The sequence below is a fragment of the Chrysemys picta genome, chromosome 19 (genome assembly GCF_011386835.1).
Source record: "Chrysemys picta bellii isolate R12L10 chromosome 19, ASM1138683v2, whole genome shotgun sequence".
Lineage (NCBI taxonomy): Eukaryota > Metazoa > Chordata > Testudines > Emydidae > Chrysemys > Chrysemys picta.
The window spans coordinates 3,613,710-3,632,771 of NC_088809.1; the positions used below are offsets into that span (position 1 = coordinate 3,613,710).

At 44.6% G+C, this 19,062-nt stretch overlaps 2 protein-coding genes across 6 annotated transcripts in view; both read left to right on the plus strand.

Moving 5' to 3' along the window:
- Nucleotides 1–14,446, plus strand: part of TRPV1 (transient receptor potential cation channel subfamily V member 1) — a 25,771-nt gene extending 11,325 nt beyond the window's left edge. For all 3 annotated transcript variants that reach the window (XM_065572928.1, XM_042857944.2, XM_005298178.5), the window contains 15 exons: nt 2,950–3,276; nt 3,913–4,079; nt 4,413–4,565; nt 5,074–5,214; nt 6,045–6,343; nt 7,004–7,180; nt 7,832–7,996; nt 8,281–8,376; nt 9,104–9,174; nt 9,943–10,108; nt 10,644–10,710; nt 11,204–11,520; nt 12,247–12,374; nt 13,417–13,532; nt 14,106–14,446. In XM_065572928.1, the coding sequence (XP_065429000.1) occupies nt 2,960–3,276; nt 3,913–4,079; nt 4,413–4,565; nt 5,074–5,214; nt 6,045–6,343; nt 7,004–7,180; nt 7,832–7,996; nt 8,281–8,376; nt 9,104–9,174; nt 9,943–10,108; nt 10,644–10,710; nt 11,204–11,520; nt 12,247–12,374; nt 13,417–13,532; nt 14,106–14,257 (2,532 nt within the window). In that variant the 5' untranslated portion in view covers nt 2,950–2,959 and the 3' untranslated portion in view covers nt 14,258–14,446. The remainder of the gene's footprint in view (nt 1–2,949; nt 3,277–3,912; nt 4,080–4,412; nt 4,566–5,073; nt 5,215–6,044; nt 6,344–7,003; nt 7,181–7,831; nt 7,997–8,280; nt 8,377–9,103; nt 9,175–9,942; nt 10,109–10,643; nt 10,711–11,203; nt 11,521–12,246; nt 12,375–13,416; nt 13,533–14,105) is intronic.
- A 146-nt stretch (nt 14,447–14,592) lies between these two features.
- Nucleotides 14,593–19,062, plus strand: part of TRPV3 (transient receptor potential cation channel subfamily V member 3) — a 48,346-nt gene continuing 43,876 nt past the window's right edge. For all 3 annotated transcript variants that reach the window (XR_010593783.1, XM_065572929.1, XM_065572930.1), the window contains exon 1: nt 14,593–19,028. The gene's annotated coding sequence lies outside the window, so the exon portion shown is untranslated. The remainder of the gene's footprint in view (nt 19,029–19,062) is intronic.

The window sequence follows — 19,062 nt, forward strand, 5'->3', positions numbered from 1 at the left end:
AACATGTTTGTTGTAATTGTAAATCAAACACAATCAAAGTGCTGGCCTTCCAGATATTACTCACCTATAGTAACTTATCCTTTTTTTTGCTTTTTTTAAGTATCCCTGAGGTGACTATTAGCTTCCAAGGTCCACCTGTCTAGTGCCTATCTTGACTGGAACTGGTTCTCCAGTCTTTTATGCCAATTATACACCACTGCGACTCCACTGAAGTCAGTAGATGGTAATTTCCCATGTTAGCCGAACGTCTCTTTGCTCCTACATGGCTGAGATGCAGCCCTCATGCGCAAAGACATTGGTTGAGGCCCAGTTCACTGGTGAATAGATCTACCTTTGGAGTAATATCCTTAACCTCTACCCGCACAAGACTAATTACTACCCATCTTAACAGGCCCATCCACAACAACTTAGCATCTTCTTACAGTCCTGTCCTCCAAATCCCTTTCAGCAACATCTGACATTTCAAACTTGCTGGACACCTGTTTCATTCATTTCTTTAGCACACCTCCTCTCTCCATCCCTTTCTCATCTGCTCTCCCCAGTGTCCGCTCCTTACTTTGTCCTGTTTCTCTTGATTGATGCTTATTCTGCAACTAACACAACTTGCCCTCTCCCCTTCTTGTATCCCCTGACTCTCATCAGATGGGCAAAGGGAGAATGGAGAGCTTGTTTGTGGTAGATGCTGTGGACCTGATTCTGCTGTCACTTACCGACTGGTGCAACTCCTTTCATATAAATGAGATACTCCTGATTTACCCTGGTCTGAGAGCAGAATTAGCCTTCTTGTTTCCAAACAGAGAGAAACTTACTCTGAGCTTTAATTACTCATGTGCAAAGAGATTGTTGTTTTCTCCTTGCCAGGGATCTATGATGTTCTGAGGTGATGTAGTTTGCCCCTATGATCCTGTGTAAAATTGTACTCCTGGGGGAATTCTGCGCTACTGTGCAATGTAGAATTTTGCAGAAATTAACGTGCATGCAGAATTTCCTATCCCCCACAGAAATGGACTGCAGTGTTTCTAGCTGCCACTAGGGGCCACTGGACTCGGCAGAGCCCAGCTTGTACATAGAAGACACTGCTGGGGGGAGGGAGAGGGAGTTAGAGGGTTCCTGGCAGCTGCAGTTCCCAGCATGTTCCCTGAGGGAAGGAGAGGGCAGCATGCAGGAAACTGTGCAAGCCTAGGACCAAGCATCAGGCTGTTTCTCCCTCTGGATCCCTGGGCGGAGAGGGGGAGAACGGGTGTCTGGACCAGGGGGGTGGGGGTGGGGGTTCCTGGGCTAGGAGGGCCTCGCAGGTGGGCTCTGCAGGGGAGCGATTGTGGGTGTCTGGCCCCACGGCTGGGCTCTGGGGGAAAAAGGGGGCAGAGAAAGAGGAGCTGGGTTGTCATAGGGGTTTCTTTAACTCTCTACTCCCAGGGGAATTTTTGTGTGTGTCTGTATTGGTACAGACGTACTTGCTGACAGGGATTTTGAAATAAATTACCAAAATAATTGAAACTGGCATGATTCTGCAGTGTTATTTTGACAAAATTTGCAGAATTTTAAAATATTGTGTGCAGAACTTTTAATTTTTTTGGCACAGAATGCCCCCAGAAGTAGTAAAAATGATTTTCCATATCAGTTGGTTTATTAATAAGTGCTGCAGCCTCTTCTTTGGTGGATCATCCCAGAGGGAATGTTGCTGCATACTGATTTCACATACGGAGGCTACTTCCTTCAGGTTAGGAGCTATTCGCGTGAATAGTTATGTTGAAGCATGCAGAAAACCCAAGCTGCCTGCCTAACAAAATACTAAAGGACAGGACAGTGTGAGCTAAAAGTCACTTTCTAAACAGTTCAGTGCTTCACCTGGTGGGGGGTAGCACCTTTGCTGAGGATGGCTTCATGGGTGGTGAAGACCAGATCCTTCGTGTCACATTTCTTCTCTTCATGTTCACAGTAGGATACTGTAAAAATTATTTCATGAACAAAGTAAAAAAAATTATATAGATGAAGACATGAACAGTGAAACCTCATGCTTCAGGGCATCAGTGGATTGCTGCAGGGGCGAAGAGGAAAATTTCTCTTCACACTACCAGATACTGCCTTGTTAGCGAGGTTTTCATTTTAGATATTGGTGTCTTCCAAGACAGGATAATAGAACCATACCAGATCAATGTGCCTGTGTAGTAATTTATACCTTTCCATAAGCCTTACAAGAGCTCCATGTGTCTTTGTTTCCTCTTCCTCCCCAGCATGCACATGGACCTGACATCTGGCCCTGCAATCTTTCCCTCCTGGCATGTATATATTTTTATTTGCTCCTGGCTTTGTAACACTCTGTAAGTCTGCCATATTATTTCCCAGTGTCTGCCAGGTACTGGCTAGTGGGGTGGAGGAGAATCTCTATTGAGTTTCCTTCAAGTCCTTACCCCTGATTCTTTTACTGTAAGTCAGAGCTTTGTGAGCCAGAAGAGGCTCGGTTTGTCTGTGAAGCAGAATACCAAGTCAGTGTTTATCACCAGAACGGTGGTGGCAGTTGAGCAATGTACCATCTGATAGCTGTTTGATGGGCTCGTATGAAACGAGTTGGAAGTGTTGAGGTAATAGAATAGAAAAGACACAGCCCCAGCCTTAGTGAACAAGTGACCACATCACAAGAACCATGATCACGATTGGCACCAATTGGCCTCCTTATTGGTAATCTCAGCAGAATTCCTCTCTTAACCCAAAGCAGTGGTTGGCCTCTTCAGATCAGGGAGGAGGCACACAGGCCGAGAGGAGCAGTGAGTAGAAAGCGTATACTGCTGCTGTACCTGCCCTGGTAATACAGGATGGCAGCCAGCACCTTCACTTAAAAGAAAAAGAAAGCAACTCATTTTCTAACTGGTGAAGAGTCATAACTGAAGCCAGACTAAGCTCCACATAGTTTATCAGGTGGCAGTATTAATGTCACTGGGTTCCCTACAGCCTGCTGGCCATGTCATCCATCCTTGGAAAGATGAGGAAACTTGGCAGTTCTGATGTGGAGGACTCTGAAGTCACGGACGAGCACACAGATGGTGAGGATTCCATTCTGGGAACCCTTGAAAGCCTTCAGGGAAGCCAGAGCACAAAGGTACAGCAGCTGCCCAAAAGCAACATCTTCGCTAGACGAGGCCGCTTTGGGATGGGGGATAGCGATAAGAACATGGCGCCTATGGACTCCTTGTACCAGATGGACCACGTGGGGCATGCTCCCGTCATCAAGTTTAATATCAATATGGAAAGGGCAAAAATACACAATCAATTTGCCAAGTAAGTTCCTGATATATTGGATATATATTATGACAGAGATTGGGTTGCATAGCTCAGCATTTACCCATTGCACCACAGTATTTGATTTTACAGCAGATATTTCAGTATTTCCTATGCTTAAAGAACGGGAAGTATCCCAAATACTATGGTACATGTAATGACTATTGCCCATCCTGGAGTTCTATCTCTGAATGCAATCTACTCTGCAAATGAATCAATAGGAGCGCTCTCAGTGCCTCTAGGAATCAAACTCTTTGGTGTCTTACTCAAAATTAGTGGGCACCTTTGAAAATGTTGCCCTGTATCATTTAGCCAAAGCTATACAGTGAATCAGTGGTAGAGCTGGGATTAGAACTCAGAGGAGTTCTGATCACGCTCCTGGGAGCCAAGATGTTAGACTTAGTTGCTTAATTAGATTTGAGTTCTTGTTCTTAACTTTTCACCAGTAAAAACATAATTTCACCAGTACATCTGCTTGTCTAAACCTTTATGATCTTACAGACTGTACAATTAATATATGTAATATTCACTAATGTGTGTGCCACTGAAAGCCAGTATTGGAAATATAATTGTCTGGTGATTTTTAAGAGACTTGCTTAATCCTTACGTTTCAGTAACTAAATTTATCTTTGTCAGGCTCCTATCTACCAATTCCATTGCAAGCTGCTCAGAAAAAGCTTTCAAGTTCTATGACTGCAGAAGGATCTTTGATGCTGTGACCCAAGGTGACACAAGTGATCTGAATGACCTGCTGACCTATCTCCATGAGACCCGGAAGCATCTCACAGACCATGAGTTCAAAGGTACCTAGTAGTGTCAGATGCATCCAAAAGCCATTTCCCTCTTCCAGCAGCACTGCTGATATTAAAAGATCAGCATGGTGTTCACTTAAATACACGGTAAAACATCGCAGGGGATTCTGCGTCATGCAGTAGTTTCCTATAGACTGGGCAATTCTCTATAAAGATGCTGGAAATTTCAGAAAACTTTGAGAGGTTATTTGTGAAACCCTAAATGTCCCTGGGTTCTTCCATCCATTCAGAAGATCCCAGATCCCTTGTGATAACTGCATGCCTAGGTGTCAGAGGGCAGGTTTGTAATGCCCCTTTTTATAGCTGTAACCCTTTGTGTTACAGAGCCGGAAACTGGGAAAACATGCTTATTGAAAGCCATGCTGAATCTGCATGATGGGAAGAACGATACCATTCCCCTGCTTCTGGAAATTGCGGAGAAGACCGGCAATCTGAAAGAGTTAGTTAATGCAGAATATACTGACAACTACTACAAGGGTAAGAGAGGCAGCTGGGAGAATGTCTGGCCTTGCCTGAGCCTACGTCTGTATAGAAAGACTGGAGATAGGCTACACAGGACTGTCTGAGCCCTTTAGGCGTTTCTCTGAATGTAACCAAGAATGAAGCTCTGGTTCTAGGAAAGCAGAACCACAAACTGCCGGAGAGCCTGGCTATTAGTCAGCATTTGTGTTCCTGAAATACCTGGATCACATCGGCTATTTCTGCCAATGGCATGTTTGGTTAATGTGGTCTAATTTTCTTCCTCTTCTAGATGTACATTGGTGGGATAGGGTTGGGAGCACTTTGGCAGGGGAGCAATGAAGCCTGCATTTGCTGCCTCTGTTGTCTCCATTCTGTTGATAAATAGAGCACTTCAGTCTCCAGGGCTGTTCAATTTGTTCCTTTTCACCAACATTGCATTAACCTCAGAAGAAGGAGCCTGTAGTGTCTGTTTCTCTGTGTTATGTGAAGTGAGATTTCCGTGGTCTGATGAGTGTTTCCCTAGGTCAGACCGCTCTCCATATTGCCATCGAGAGGAGGAATATGTACTTGGTGAAGCTCTTGGTCCAAAATGGAGCAGATGTTCATGCGAGAGCCCACGGGGAGTTCTTCAGAAAAATCAAAGGGAAACCTGGCTTTTATTTTGGTAGGGAAAACAAGGAGCATGATACATGATTTCAGTCACTGATCAAGTAACCAAGAGAGTTGTCCCAAATGTGAGCTGTTCAAATACTCCTGATTATGGGGGACCAGATGACCCGCAAATAGCAGAGGGGCTAATCCAACCTTCCCTAGTATTTCCCTAATGGGGGCTGGGATTACAAAGAAGCTAAGGCAGTTAGCATGTATTTCCCATTGCTATTCAGTGCAAGATGGGTACCTAACCCCATTTGTCTTCAACTACCTCTGTATCTCTTGATGGGTTGTATCATTATTAAAGGCACCTTCTAGCCCTGCACTCAATATTTCTATAGCCATCTATTTTCAGTGGGAAGAGGATGTTATAATCCAAGCTATTTTTTTTTCTGCCTAAAACTTCTTGTGTTTGGACCTCACACACTAAGTCTCTTTTGGGGGAAAACTCCCTTAACACATTCAATCCTTTTAACCAAAATACATAGGGACCATTCAATGTGCATTTCTAATTTGAGAATTCTGTTGTTTTTTTCAACTCTTCATATGCTGGGTCCAGATAACCCCTGTGTATTGATCAGCAAGGTATGAACAAATTCACCCATGTTTAGAGGGCCTGCACAAGTTTTATGCAGTGCTTAAGTCCCATAGGGAAATACAATTTTTACAATGAGACTACGATTTGGTACAGCATTTAATGGAGAACTGTTCACCCGTCTGGTCATGGTGGGAGGTTTCAGACTTGCAGAGGTTTCAGATTCTCCTTTGCTTTTAGGCTCATAAAGGTGACTTTTGTACATATGGTGAGTTTTCTGACCAGTGGTTCATGTTGCTTGCCATTAGGTGAACTGCCTCTTTCCCTGGCTGCCTGCACCAACCAGCTAGGTATTGTGAAATTCCTCCTTGAGAATCGGTATCATCCAGCCAATATAGCTGGCCAGGACTCTATGGGCAATACAGTTCTGCATGCCCTTGTGGAGATTGCAGATAACACCAAAGATAACACCAAGTTTGTAACAAAGGTGTATAACAACATTTTGATCGTTGGTGCCAAAATTAACCCGATGCTGAAGCTGGAAGAGATCACTAACAAGAAGGGACTGACTCCTTTAACCCTGGCTGCAAAGAAAGGGAAAATAGGGGTAGGTGGACACATACCTGTTACCCTTTCAAATGACACACAGTATAATCCAAACATTTACACTGGGTACATGTCATTACTTGCTGCCTGGGCCTAGTAGACTGAGACGGTGGAAAACTTTGCAGGACTTAACGCTGGAGTTTAAAAAGCAAAGCGTTGGCATAATCTAGGGAATGTGTCCAGGGGGAGTCATGTAGTATCACTACACATATGTCAGCCTAGATGGAAACTGTAAAAGTGCCCTGGCTGCTCTCTCAGGTGGAGTAGGAAGTGCATCTTTGACTGGCTGACATGGCCAATTCCAAAACATTTCCCATTCAGTGACAGTGACCTCAAAGGGATACAAAACAGGTGCCTCTAGATGTCTGCTTTAGGTTTGAGAGGCCAAAGATAGTCACGAATCTTAACTAGAGACCAGAGAGACACTTTTGTGCTACTGCATTAGCCCGTTTGACACATTCATATTGCCCCATTCCCCAGAACCCAATGAGATCACTGGCTTTTGGATATTGCAAGCTGTGAGCTGTACAGTATCCTAATGGCTTGACATCAGTGCAGTTAAGCCAGGGAGGAATCTGACCTCCTGTGTTACTGAGAAACTGAGTAACAAAAAATCTACCATAGCTGAAATGTTGGTCACACATTCTTCTTTTATGATCAGATTTTCGCCTATATCCTTAGACGAGAGATCAAAGAGCCTGAGTGTAGGCATCTGTCTAGGAAGTTCACCGAATGGGCCTATGGACCCGTCCACTCATCTCTTTATGACCTGTCCTCCATAGACACGTGTGAGAAAAACTCAGTGCTTGAGATCATTGCGTATAGCAGCAAAACACCAGTGAGTATGAAACCTCCACTACACTTTCTTATTGGGTTCAGTGGTCAGCTGTGTTCTGTATAGTGCATGTCTCTGAAGGTTTGCACCATTTTGCAGAGCTTTGTCACAAGTAAATAGTGATCAGGAACAGTGCAGAGATGTAATTTCTTGGCATGAGTCTATGCACTGACATTCCTTTTGCCCACCTGACTGGAAGTTAATCCCAGGACTCTCTATTGCAAATATTCCCCTTTGGCTTGAAACCAGCAGTACCATTCACAGGAGTGCTCGCTCAGACAAGTAAGGGTACAGTCATACCATTCAGCAAGCCTCTGTGTTGTATGTCATTCCCTGGCACTCCTTTGGGCTCCTGAGAGAAACATTTTAGTTAGAGCAGGGGACTGGGAGATAGGCCTCCTGGCTTCTTCTTCTCAGCTCTGCTCCTAACGCACTGAGCAACCCTGGACAAATCATTGTTCTTTAGTTTCCCTATCTGTGAAACTGGGATAATGACACTTCCCTGCCTTCCGGGGATTGGAGAATGTGTTCGCTGGGGATGAAATGAGATTTCATGTACTGTTTGCAAAGACCTTTGGCAGGTGTTCTCTCATCTTATCTGTGTATTGGCTTCTTTGGGACTCGCATTCCTTCTCTCTCTCATCCCCATCGCAGAATCGCCATGAGATGCTGCTGGTAGAGCCCCTGAACAGGCTGCTGCAGGACAAGTGGGACCGATTTGTCAAACGCCTATTTTACTTCAACTTCTTTGTTTATGCTATGCACATTATCATACTCACCCTGGCCGCCTACTTCAGACCTGTGGAGAAACATGGAAAGGTACTTCACTGGTCCTGTTCATCAGTGTGACCACCCCGGGGATGAATTCCCAGGCCTGCCTGTCATGTTATTGGTGCCAGAGCTTAAAAGGTTCTTCCTTTTTTCTCGAGTGAGGGGGAGAAAAAGCACAGAGGAAGGATTCCTCCTCCAGCCCCCTCCTTGGAGAATGGAGGAAGCAGTGCTTTTAGGGACCAATCCTAGGGAAGCCAAGCACTTTCAACTGTCAGCTGACAGGTCCTTTTCCATCTTCAGCCGTGCTGATCCTTTGCTCCTGTGTTATGCAGCCTCCCTTCAAATTTGAATACACCACCAAGGAGTGTTTTCGTATCATTGGAGAGATCCTGAGTGTGCTGGGAGGTCTCTATTTCTTTTTCAGAGGGGTAAGAGCTTTGAAATTTCTCCTTAGAGCCATGTGGATAGGTGGGACCAAAAATAGGTGCCCCCCTTGATTTGGGCGAGCTGCTATTAGAGTCCATCCCTCACTCGAAAGCTACAGATGGCCAGGAGCTGTCAGGTTTCTACTGAGTTACAAAGCTAAGGTGCAGTTGCCTGTCGTCCTACTGTATGAGCGGGAAGGTCCTACAAAGTCTAGGAGCACAGACACAAACCTAAACAAGGCTTAAGGGGGTATTGAATATAGCCAGGGCCTGCACCATTAAGGACTTTAGAGATCATCAGTGCTGTTTTAAACACAAACTGCTACTGTATGGTGGCCAATGTAAAGAACACACAGCAAGTATAATGTGATCACAGTTGCTCAAACCAGTGAGCAAATGGGCTGCTGCTCCCACACAAGCTGCAAGCTACAGAGTAGTGCTACACTGAGGGGATAACCATAATTGAGGCTCATGCTTACTGGAATGTGTGTTGCTTTTGAGACGTTCTTGTGGGCTAACTTAGGGTGAGCTGTTTCCCTTTTCTCAGCTTGGACCCAGCTCAGCAGACCTCCCCAGCACTTAGAGGGGCAGTGGTTGCAGCAGCATTTCCATCAAGTTTGACCCAGATAACAGTCAGCACTTAGATACAGAGTGATGGGTCCCTGGGAAGATTCACAGTGGATATGTACTTGCCAACCTGAAACTGGCTTTTCGTCTCCCTTTTTTGCAGATACAATATTTCCTGCAGAGGCGGCCCTCGTTGAAGACTCTGCTAGCTGACAGTTACAGTGAGGTTCTTTTGTAAGCTTCTCAGCAACTTCTTTATTTGCGTTTGAATGTGGCATTTAGGAGCCTGAGGGACTCATGGCCTTGGCTTGAGCCAGGCATTGCATGTACGAGCTTTGAAATAAGCACAGTGCTTTTCATCCCCCAGTTCTCCTAGCACTTTACACAGGTGGCTCCAGGTCATAACCCTCATTTACAGGTGGGGAAGGTGAGGTGCTGAGAGGTTAACTGTCTGGGTCCCGCAGCAGAGCCAGGAATTGATCCCAGGACTCTTGACTTGCAGTCCAATGCCCTGTGCACTGGGTCATGCTGAAACCTCTCTTGTCCCCAATGGTACCTTCCGCTTTATGCTATTGGAACCCTCTGCCTTCCCCAGTTGGAAGGCTGCGACGCATGGCAGCTCCCTGAATTGCTGCCAGTTCTGTGGTGAGAGAGAGGGAGTGCCAGAGAGAGCAGCGCTCGAGGACAACAGAGAATTGTGGCTTGTCTTGCTGACATCCTGCAAGGCAGAAGAACAACAGTTGGGTTGGAGAAACAGGGGTAGGCGGGAAACTCAGGAGTTATTAAGGGGAGAGGAATTGTGGAGGGTGCAGAAAACAAGTGAAGCGTGAAAGAAAAGAATCTTTCAAGGGATGGAGGTTGGCCTAGGAGGACATGTCTGTCCAGATGGGTTCTAATGTGCTTTTGGGGATTTCCTGAGTCCACTGCGTATGCCTTCATCCCTCCTTTCTTGCCTGCCTGGGAGGATCTGCATTCTATGCTTGGACCATGCTTGTCTTTCAGCTTTGTCCACTCACTGTTCCTGTTGAGTTCAGTGGTGCTGTACTTCTGTGGCCAGGAACTCTATGTGGCATCCATGGTGTTCTCCTTGGCCCTGGGCTGGGCTAACATGCTGTACTACACCCGAGGCTTCCAGCAGATGGGAATTTACTCTGTCATGATTGAGAAGGTCAGTCTAGGGAGCAGCTGGCAAGCACTGCTGAATTTTCACAGGCCTGGAAAGTACCACCACTGACAACCTTACGGTTTAAACCAGGGAGAGCAGCTTTATTTTCACCTTTGAGGGGGAAATCTACTCACTGTTGCCAGTGAGTCTGAAAAGGCTCATGTCAGTTAACTCTACTCTCCTCGATTATTTTCAGGCCTTCTCCACAAAGAAGTCTGACCTCTTCATGTGGTCTAGCCAAGTAGTCTATAGAGGGGGGGAAAGAACCACACTGTCTTAGCTTGATTCACACATGAAAGGTTGAAAATATATTTGGCATTAGATATATTGCATATGCATCTAATAGGTTTTATGAATAATGCAAAGGAAATGTTCTCTATATTGAAAGCCAGTACTCTGAAACTCAGTCATGGTGTAAGGCAAGAGCAGTGGGTTCACATTGTATAGTTCCTTCTTGGAGCCAAAATCAGGACTTTGCACCACTCTTGGTTGCAGTTTGTGTTAGATTCCTATAAAATGTTCTGTTTCCATGTTGCAGATGATCCTGAGGGATTTATGTCGCTTCATGTTTGTCTACCTAGTATTTCTCTTGGGATTTTCTACAGGTAATGTCACCCTGGGAGTTATTTTTTCTTAGAGAATCAATGAGATTTAGCAAAAATTACCTTTTCAGTTAGTTTCTAGTTGGTAAAGGGAATTCTAAATTAAGAAATCTACATTACGCACTGTACAAAATCTCTATGTCCATAAAAAAATAAAGAATACTACTACTTAGCATTTATATGGGTTTTTTTAACCATAGATCTCAAAGTGGCTGGCCAAGCAGCATTATTCCCATTTCACAGATGGAGAAACTGAGACACCACATTTTCAAGTAATCTCTAATTTTGGATGCCTCCATGTTGGGTGCCCAACTTTAGAATCCTGGGGACTGATTTTTCAGAGCTTCTGACTCCCCACAACTCCAGCTGCAGTCAATGGCCATCAATATATTGTGTCTAATCAGATACATCTTTGCAAGTTTTTCATTGTTTTCAAAATGAGCATGGTTTCTGAGTATCTTTTTCTTGTATACATGGCTCCTCCCATTTGCAACAGCTGTGGTGACTCTGATTGAAGATGACTATGAGGGACATGAAAATGAAAGCTGTCTCTGCACCCGATCAGGCCCGCTGAAGTGTGGCCGCACATCATACAACAGTCTGTATTACACCTGCCTGGAGCTGTTCAAGTTCACCATTGGCATGGGAGATCTAGAGTTCACTGAGAACTACAGGTTTAAGTCTGTCTTTGTCATCCTGTTGGTCCTCTACGTCATCCTCACCTACATTCTCCTGCTTAACATGCTCATTGCGCTGATGGGGGAAACTGTGAACAAGATCGCACAAGAGAGTAAGAGCATCTGGAAACTCCAGGTTTGTCGATCTCCCCAAGGGTTCTGGTCTTCATGTTGAAATTAGAAAGAGAACTTGGGGGATAAGCGCTTTAAGGGGAATCTGGAGGGATTGGTATGTTTCTAAACTTGCAGATTTTCATGTCTTTCATAGATTCTAGGACTGGAAGGGGCCTCGAGAGGTCATCGAGTCCAGTTCTCTGCCCTCATGTCAGGACCAAATACCGTCTAGACCATCCCTGATAGACATTTATCTACCACAGTCTTTCTATCTTTTGATTCCTTACCCATGAGCACAAGCCTGTATGACTGTCCTTGGTCCCTTTCCTCATCTGGTGTATGATGCACTGTTTAAGCAGATGTTCTTGGTATACATGAATATTTCACAGATGTTTGCAGTTTAAGAAAATAAATATTTTTATTATTAGACAATAACAGAGTCAAAAAGCTGAAGGCATTTAGGCTCTTGCCACTGGAAAACCATGATCAGAATACGAAAAGATAGAGATTATGCATTGGAGGAAAGCAAGTGCCTTATGCCAGGTTTGCAGATAATGCCATGTCAGCTTTTGTGTATGAAAAGAAACCCTGTAGTTCTGAGGTTGTGGTTGGTGTGATCATTCCCCTACGCTGACAATGCAGGTGAAAGTTCGGGGATTCTTGTTTTATAAAGAAAGGACTCGACATTTGTATAAATATCGTTAAATGCCAGCTGTTCCCCACTCCCTTTGCTTTTTTCAATTGGTAGAGAGCCATCACCATCTTGAATATCGAAAACAGCTACCTGAACTGCATGATAAGCTCATTCCGATCCGGGAAGCGAGTCTTAGTGGGAACCACACCTGATGACAAGGACGATTACAGATGGTGTTTCAGGTAACCTGGTTTTATCTTAAATAGATAATCTTTTACAGAAACACATCTACAGGCCTGGGATGGCTCAATAACTGGTAATGGGATGTAGAGCTCTTAAACTTAGGGTGACCAAAAATTACACTAAGTGATGGTTGTTCAGTGGCGTGAGTGAAATGGGTTCTTAGTCCAATTCGCAATCGACTTGGTCCAGCCTGTGGGGTCTGAGATGCCAGAATGCCAAGCAGATCTTCTCTATTAAAATAGCAGAATTACATCCTCTCATCGCTGTCAGTCTCAAAGCAGCATCATAGCTCAACTGATAATGAACAGATACTGCAGCTGAGCCTTTTTCTTTCCATATCTGATTCTATGCTGCTTTACTTCTTGGGCCACTGGGACACAAATTTCTCAGTGTGGAGAATCCTGGCCAGAGTGTAGAGATTGAGTATCTGACCTATGCAACAGGGACGTCTATGGCATTCCCCTGCCAAACCATGAAGCATTGGCAGAACTGTTACACAGCAGGCCTGCAATAGCCCAAACTCTTCCTTGTGTGGTGATTGGCCAGTGGATCTGCATACTTATGGATTCACCAGCCCACAGCCAATCCTCTGCCCTGGGACACAAGGACAGAGTGTGACTATGGAATCCCTTGGTGTTTCTCTGCATAGTACCATATAAATTTAATTGAGTCAGGTAGGTTTCTCCTCAGATGAATGTTACAGAATTCTTTATGGGCAGTTGCCTTAGTCCCAGGCTGAGAGTGGCCTTTTGCAAATATCCAGTAGATGGTGAATTTTATTTGGTATATTAGGGACTTCAATACAGAACATTAAAGCCACAGGGAGCTTTAATCAGCCACGATGATTAGGCCAGCACCATTCTGCAACACTTTACTTCACAAAAATTCTAGGATTATTGCTGTGAACCTTGAGTAGTCCACACAGGGAACTGGTTGCGTAACAAAGTTATACTGTGCATACGGTCCTTGAGACTCTAGATCCTTTTCTGGAGAATAAATTAGATCCCCTTCAACATAAAATCACTTTTGTTCTCTCTCCAGAGTCGATGAGGTGAACTGGTCCACATGGAACACTAATCTGGGCATAATCAACGAGGAGCCCGGATACAGCATGGGCTTGAAGCGAAACTCAAGTTTTTCTTTTAAGTCTAGCAGAGGTGAGGAATCCAGGCATGAAAACCCTCTGGTTCTTCCCATATTCTGACAGTATTAGACTATACATTTGGTTATAAAGGCAGCATAATGTAGTGCAAGTTTATACATCTCTCAGTGAGACTTCGAATAGCTACATGAACTGCTGATAAATGAACACAGTGGGCAAAAGGATTAAAACGAACTAACCCTTTATTCATTTTGCAGTTTTATTCTTTGGAATTCTTTAGCTCCCTCCAAATTCCTCACTCTGGAGGTTTGCATGGTGTGTAATGAGCGGCACACCTTGGTGAGCTGGGTAGAGATGGCAGCAGTGTACCCTAGGAGCCACCCTGTGATACCCCAACTCCACAGTGCAGTAGCTCACTAGTTGGCGCAGAAGAACCCCAGTTCATAGATCAGTGGGTGTACTTATCAGCTTAAAAGAATGGAAAACTGACAGAAGAATAAAACTGTTAGAAGAATAAAATCTTCACTTGTGCTTTATATTTATATCAGCTTCCCTCTGTGTTGGAAATCAGGAATATTCTGGTCTGTTTCTATAGGAAAAAAACATTAATAGCCACTTTGCTTATAAGTTTCAGGGAAAAACTGGAAGACCTTGGTTCCACTTTTGAGAGATGGGAGCAGGCGAGAGGAGGCACAGAAACAGCCAGAAGAAGCCAAGTTAAAACCCATTTTGGAACATGATTATGAGCCTGACGACTCTGGGGCAAGGAAGTCTGTGTAGTTTTTGTTTGTTTGTTGTTGAATATAATTGTTCTTAAGAAGAAGGTTAATTATAAGTGTATTGTCTGTCTTCACAGACAATGGACTTAGAGCCCTTTATGAGAATAGGGCATTATTGCAAAAGGACTGAGGAAGTTACTGTATGTAATGACTCGTTAAACATGCTAAGTAAACAGCTTGTTAGTTAAGACTATGTTTCCATAGTGATTTCTAACATAAGTCTGCCAAAAATTGGTCATTATGCCTCTGTTACTGGTTAGGTCTTTATCTCCAGATCAACCACACTAGAAGGCTCTCTCTTGAGATTTTTACATCACACATGCTGATTAAAAGCAGGAAATAAACTTGAGTATTTTTGCTCACGAGGAGTTTTCCTCACCTCCTAGTGGAAAAACTACAGACGGCCTAGACCTTGAGGTTTCCTACCTGGCCCCAAACAAGAGACACAAAAGTCTCTGTTGGATTTCACTACTTGCTCCCCCTCTCCGCATCCTAACTGACCCTTGGGAGGCTCCTCAACTGCTTGGTGGAATGCTCTATAGCAGTCTTCTGCCTGTGGAGTTTGTCTGGAATAGAGAGAATGTCACAGCTTCTAACACAGGTACTCAGGCTGCAGTGAGCTCGATTTAAGTTTTCAGTCATCACACAGTCTGTAGCCCTGATATAGAAATATGGTTTTATTGAATAGGTTTTATCTTAATCTTTACCATACCCCAAAATTATAGCAATCACTGTCAACTCCCTGAGAAACAAACAGTCACCAAAAACTAACATCTATTATGCTAGTACAGGTATGAAATATCAGCGGGTATGATTTGTAAAGCACTGCATGGATACAAAATGTGTATCTGCGGATATAAATCAGTATCTGTGTAGCTGCGCAGTGCCCCGCACTGGCAGCTCCTCCAGCATGGCCACTGGGTGGGCACCTGTGGGCAGGGAGTCCCATGGGCAGGGCTGGGGGCAGTTTTCTGATAGGCTTGTCTGAGCTCCTTGACTTTCACGCGGCACTGCTCTGAGTCCCTCTTGTGGCTTCTCTCCATCATGCCCTTGGAGATTTTTTCAAAAGTTTTGGCATTTCGTCTTTTTGAACAAAGTTCTGCTAGCACTGAATCCTCTCCCCATAGCGATCAGATCCAGTACCTCCCGTACGGTCCATGCTGGTGCTCTTTTTCGATTATCGGCCTGCATGGTTACCTGTGCTGATGAGCTCTCTGTGGTCACCTGTGCTCTCCTGTGCTGGGCAAACAGGAAATAAAATTCAAATGTTCACGGGGCTTTTCCTGTCTACCTGGCCAGTGCATCTGAGTTCAGATCGCTGTCCAGAGCGGTCACAATGGTGCACTGTGGGATAGTATTGACCTCTGGGACCTATCGAATTGGGCCACACTAACCCTAATTCGAAATGACAATATCGATTTCGGCGCTACTCCGCTCGTCAGGGAGGAGTACAGAAATCGATTTTAAGAGCCCTTTATTTCGAAATAAATGGCTTCGTTATGTGGACAGGTGCAGGGTTAATTCGATTTAACGCTGCTAAATTCTAATTAAACTCATAGTGTAGACCAGGCCTAAGCTACTACTAACCATACCATGTGATCACTCCTTTTCTGCTATGGGCCCTATTCAGTAGAAATTAATTTTCTACAAGTTCTGGCCATGAAAACTCTACTGGCTTCAACTTGACACCTTTGCACACTAATTCTGATTCAGTAAGTAAAACCTCTATGTGCTGTGAATTGCTTACTTCATCTTTCTTTAGCCTCATCCAATAAATTGTTTCAGAAAATGAAGGTGTGTCTCTCCTAGTGTAAGGATGGTAACTCCTCTGGAAGATGTGTTGATCCTCCAATGGACAGAACACAATGACATACTTGTACAGGGAAGGGTTGACCTAATATACAGGAGGAAACCTTAAAGGCAAATACATAGCGAGATAGTACATGTCTGCTCTAAGAACAGATATTCCCAGGCTCTGCATCCTGATATTCCCAAATAGCTAAGCAGACATTCTAGCCAGCATGGGCACAGGAAGGGGAGTAAGAGGAGGAGAGTGGTTTGTAACAAATTTTCTTTTCCCCCTTTGGTTGTCTTTGGGAGTTACCAGTGAACTTTGACACAATATTTTCCATGGCCCACATCTGTTTGCTGATAACAGGATAATCATGTGCAAAATCCAGATCTATTCCATGGCCTCACGGAGCCTCTTTAATGTAAAATTTGTATATTGTGGTCATTGAATAGGATCCTATGACGTTACCTTGTTCTTGTTGGAAATCCAATTATTAAATCTAAAATCCATGCATCACCTGACCATTATATTTCTGTTATGTAGTATCTTCAGTGGGTATTTACCTCAGTGGAGTTGTATTTAATTGCACCTTATGTGGTTACACCTTAAATACTTAGTCATTTGCATCCAGTTAAATAAATGCCAACTAAAATCATCCCTTATTTTAAAGTGGCTGCAGGTAACGTGACCGGACCATGATTATCACCACGACTGATGATAACTGCCTACAAGTATTTGAAGGGTGGAAACAAACAAGGGAGAAGAACTGTTCTGAGATTAAATTAAGACAGAGAAAATTTAGGCTGAATGCTATTAAAAACTTCCTCTTGGTGTGCTCCATTAGGCTGTAACATAGTCTCGCAAGGGAAACGAAAGAAGCGCCATAACTCAAGACATTTTAAATTAGGCTGGAAAAAGTACTAGAAAATAGGTGGTAGGGAACAATCTTATATTGCCTAAGGGATGGACTAAGTGAGCCAATGGAACTTTTCGCTCTCTAATGTGTCTATGATTTTGTGAAAAACCACATCATTGTTAATAATAATACCTAGCAATTAAATAGCCCTTTACACCTACACAGCGCTGTAAAAACATTAGCCAATTAATATCTAAGAAGATCAGCTGAAAATTCCAAGGTTACACAATGATTGTGTAAGTGGGGGGAGTGGTTTCACTATTGTGGGGAACTTTTCTGGCTTATACACTACCCCTCTGAAATTGGCTATTGAAAGGATCTGAGTCCTCGCTCCCCCTCATTTTACTGAGGCCTGCCTGACCTCGAGAGCTCCCCTTCCACTCTCCTGTATGGCAGAGTCCTTGTAATCCCGACAAGGCTGGGGCCAGGATTCCTGGGTGACCAATCCCCAATCTTATTGTGGTCATTTAGGACAGGGGCTAGGGTGCCTCCACTCCAGGGTACTCTCTCTGCTCTGGACATGTCCCTGATCCACTGATCGTTGCATACAGTTCAAAGCAAATGCAATTTATTAAACAGAAACCAATTAAAAAAACTAAGGAAAAAATGGGAAAGGTTAAAGGAAAACACATCACCCCAGCACGGGGACACCACAAACAGCCGTCTCTGGAATGTCAGGGCAGTTCACAGTCTGTTCCTCACATGTCCCAGGCCCTGGCAGTGCTGCAGGTCAGACACTTGCTCTGGCGATGGCCATATGCCCTCAGGCACTAGATAGCAGGGCCTTTCTCCCCAGTATTGCCCCTCCTCAGTACCAACTAGACTCATAGAATATCCGGGTTGGAAGGGACCTCAGGAGGTCATCTAGTCCAACCCCCTGCTCAAAGGGGGACCAATCCCCAGACAGATTTTTGCCCCAGATTCCTAAGTGGCCCCCTCAAGGATGGAACTCACAACCCTGGGTTTAGCAGGCCAATGCTCAAACCCCTCAGCTATCCCTCCCCCCATCAGGGTTATGATCCCCCTTCAAGTTCGGCCTGCAAGGCCTCTTGGCTGGGGGTGTCTCCTGGCGCTGGGCCCTTTGCCCAGCAACCCCCTCACTTTGCCCAGCTGCTCAGCGCACCTGCCTCCAGCTCGGCTCTCTGGGCTGCTCCCCGGCTCGGCTCAGCTCAGCCTCCTGCTCTCGCCTTACCTCAGCCCCGCTCTGGCTTAGGCAGCTCCAGCTCACACAGAGGACGGGACCCCCAACCTCTGACTCCTTCATTGGCCTGCCTGCTCTGTCAGTCAGGCTGACCTAGAATGTTGGCCTCTCCCCATTGGCCCTGAGAACTGTTAGTCTGATTTCTCATTGGCCTTTCCCCTTTCTTCTGGTACTGGGAGGTGGCCAACCAAAAAACCCCCACTGAGTGTCAGTAAGGGACCAACAGTCCCCTTACAATGGTAAATTTCAGAATGAAGATACACCCCACCCTCACTATAAATTCTACACCATGGGCATTTGTAGAATTAACAAAACTTTAAAGTGAAAAGAAAACTCCATTGCCAAGCCATCCTCTTCAGACAACGCAAACCAGCATTTTTCTATTCCTCACTAAGCCAGGTGGCTCCATGGCCTTTACCGGTTTTAACTGTTAGTCAGCTGATGGGCAGCAAGAGATAACAAACCTACCCAATTAGGGAATTCAAAGGAAGTCTCCCAGTGGCTCACTCAGTATTCAGCCTGTCTCAGCTAGAGGGAAGTCCTTCTTTTCAAATCTGATGCAGTAGGTTTAGCCCAGGCATTTCCTTTTATTCCAAAGGGGGAATGCACATAGGAAATCACACAAAGCAAAAGGATTACTCAGCTGCCTGACATTAGCATGCAGTTAGTCAGAGATGAAAAACCAGTAGTGTATAAATGGGGTGGAGGGAGGTCCAGAGAGGCCATCTAATGATAAAATAATTTTGACTGCGTGGGACCAAAGGTACAGGAGCATTATATTTTTAGAGAGAGTGTTATTAGAATCTGGTCATTCAAGCAGAGTCAAGTGTGCAGATTGTTATTAGAGAGACAAGGTGAGTGAGGTAATATCTTTTCTTGGACCAACTTCTGTTGGTG